The following is a 556-nucleotide window of genomic DNA, read 5'->3' as shown; positions in this document are numbered from 1 at the left end:
AGGAAGATAACAGAGGTCTGATCACTACAGAAACATACCACTATCCGCAAAGCATTAGGGTCGTCATCACGGTCAATAAGTGCTAGCAGCAAGATATCTAATGGAAGTAGCTCATGTGTCCATATAAAAAACGTAAGGTTGGCACTAGCTTTTGCTAGAAGGTCCTGTATAAACAAGAAACAAAGAGAAATTAGATTTGGAAGTGACCAAAAATTTTAAAGGAGAAGAGAGAGAGAAAGTACCTGTTGGAGATGCCCATGTTGCATTTCCATATGAATATGATGAAGAAGTACATCAATCATAGTGTAAATATTAGATGTCACTTCTTCGGGCGTAAATTCTCTCAAGACACGTCCCTGCAACAAAAACTCCGAAAAACGATTGGATGCAAAGGGACCAAATGAATCCATGAGAGAGAGACAGAGAGAGACAGAGAGAGAGAGAGAGAGAGAGAGAGAGAGAGAGAGATTCTCACGAGGTTTGCACTATTAATGCTTTCAGGGTGGCCATGCATAAGAATCCAAGCACCAGCACATAGATATTGTCGATGTTGAGG

General features: G+C 40.8%; 1 protein-coding gene across 1 annotated transcript in view; it reads right to left on the bottom strand.

Annotated features, from left to right (window-relative positions):
• LOC113341129 (mediator of RNA polymerase II transcription subunit 23-like) overlaps positions 1–549 on the bottom strand; it is a gene marked incomplete at its 3' end in the record, with an annotated part of 945 nt that extends 396 nt beyond the window's left edge. The window contains exons 1-3 of the mRNA XM_026586125.1: positions 476–549; positions 243–356; positions 39–164 (exon numbers count right to left, since the gene is read on the bottom strand). Coding sequence (XP_026441910.1) covers positions 39–164; positions 243–356; positions 476–514 — 279 coding nt within the window. The remainder of the gene's footprint in view (positions 1–38; positions 165–242; positions 357–475) is intronic.
• Between the last annotated feature and the right edge of the window lie 7 nt (positions 550–556).

This window comes from Papaver somniferum, unplaced genomic scaffold (genome assembly GCF_003573695.1).
Source record: "Papaver somniferum cultivar HN1 unplaced genomic scaffold, ASM357369v1 unplaced-scaffold_24017, whole genome shotgun sequence".
NCBI lineage: Eukaryota > Viridiplantae > Streptophyta > Magnoliopsida > Ranunculales > Papaveraceae > Papaver > Papaver somniferum.
Note: the sequence above shows the minus strand (reverse complement) of the source record. Positions and strands in the feature narration are given on the sequence as shown.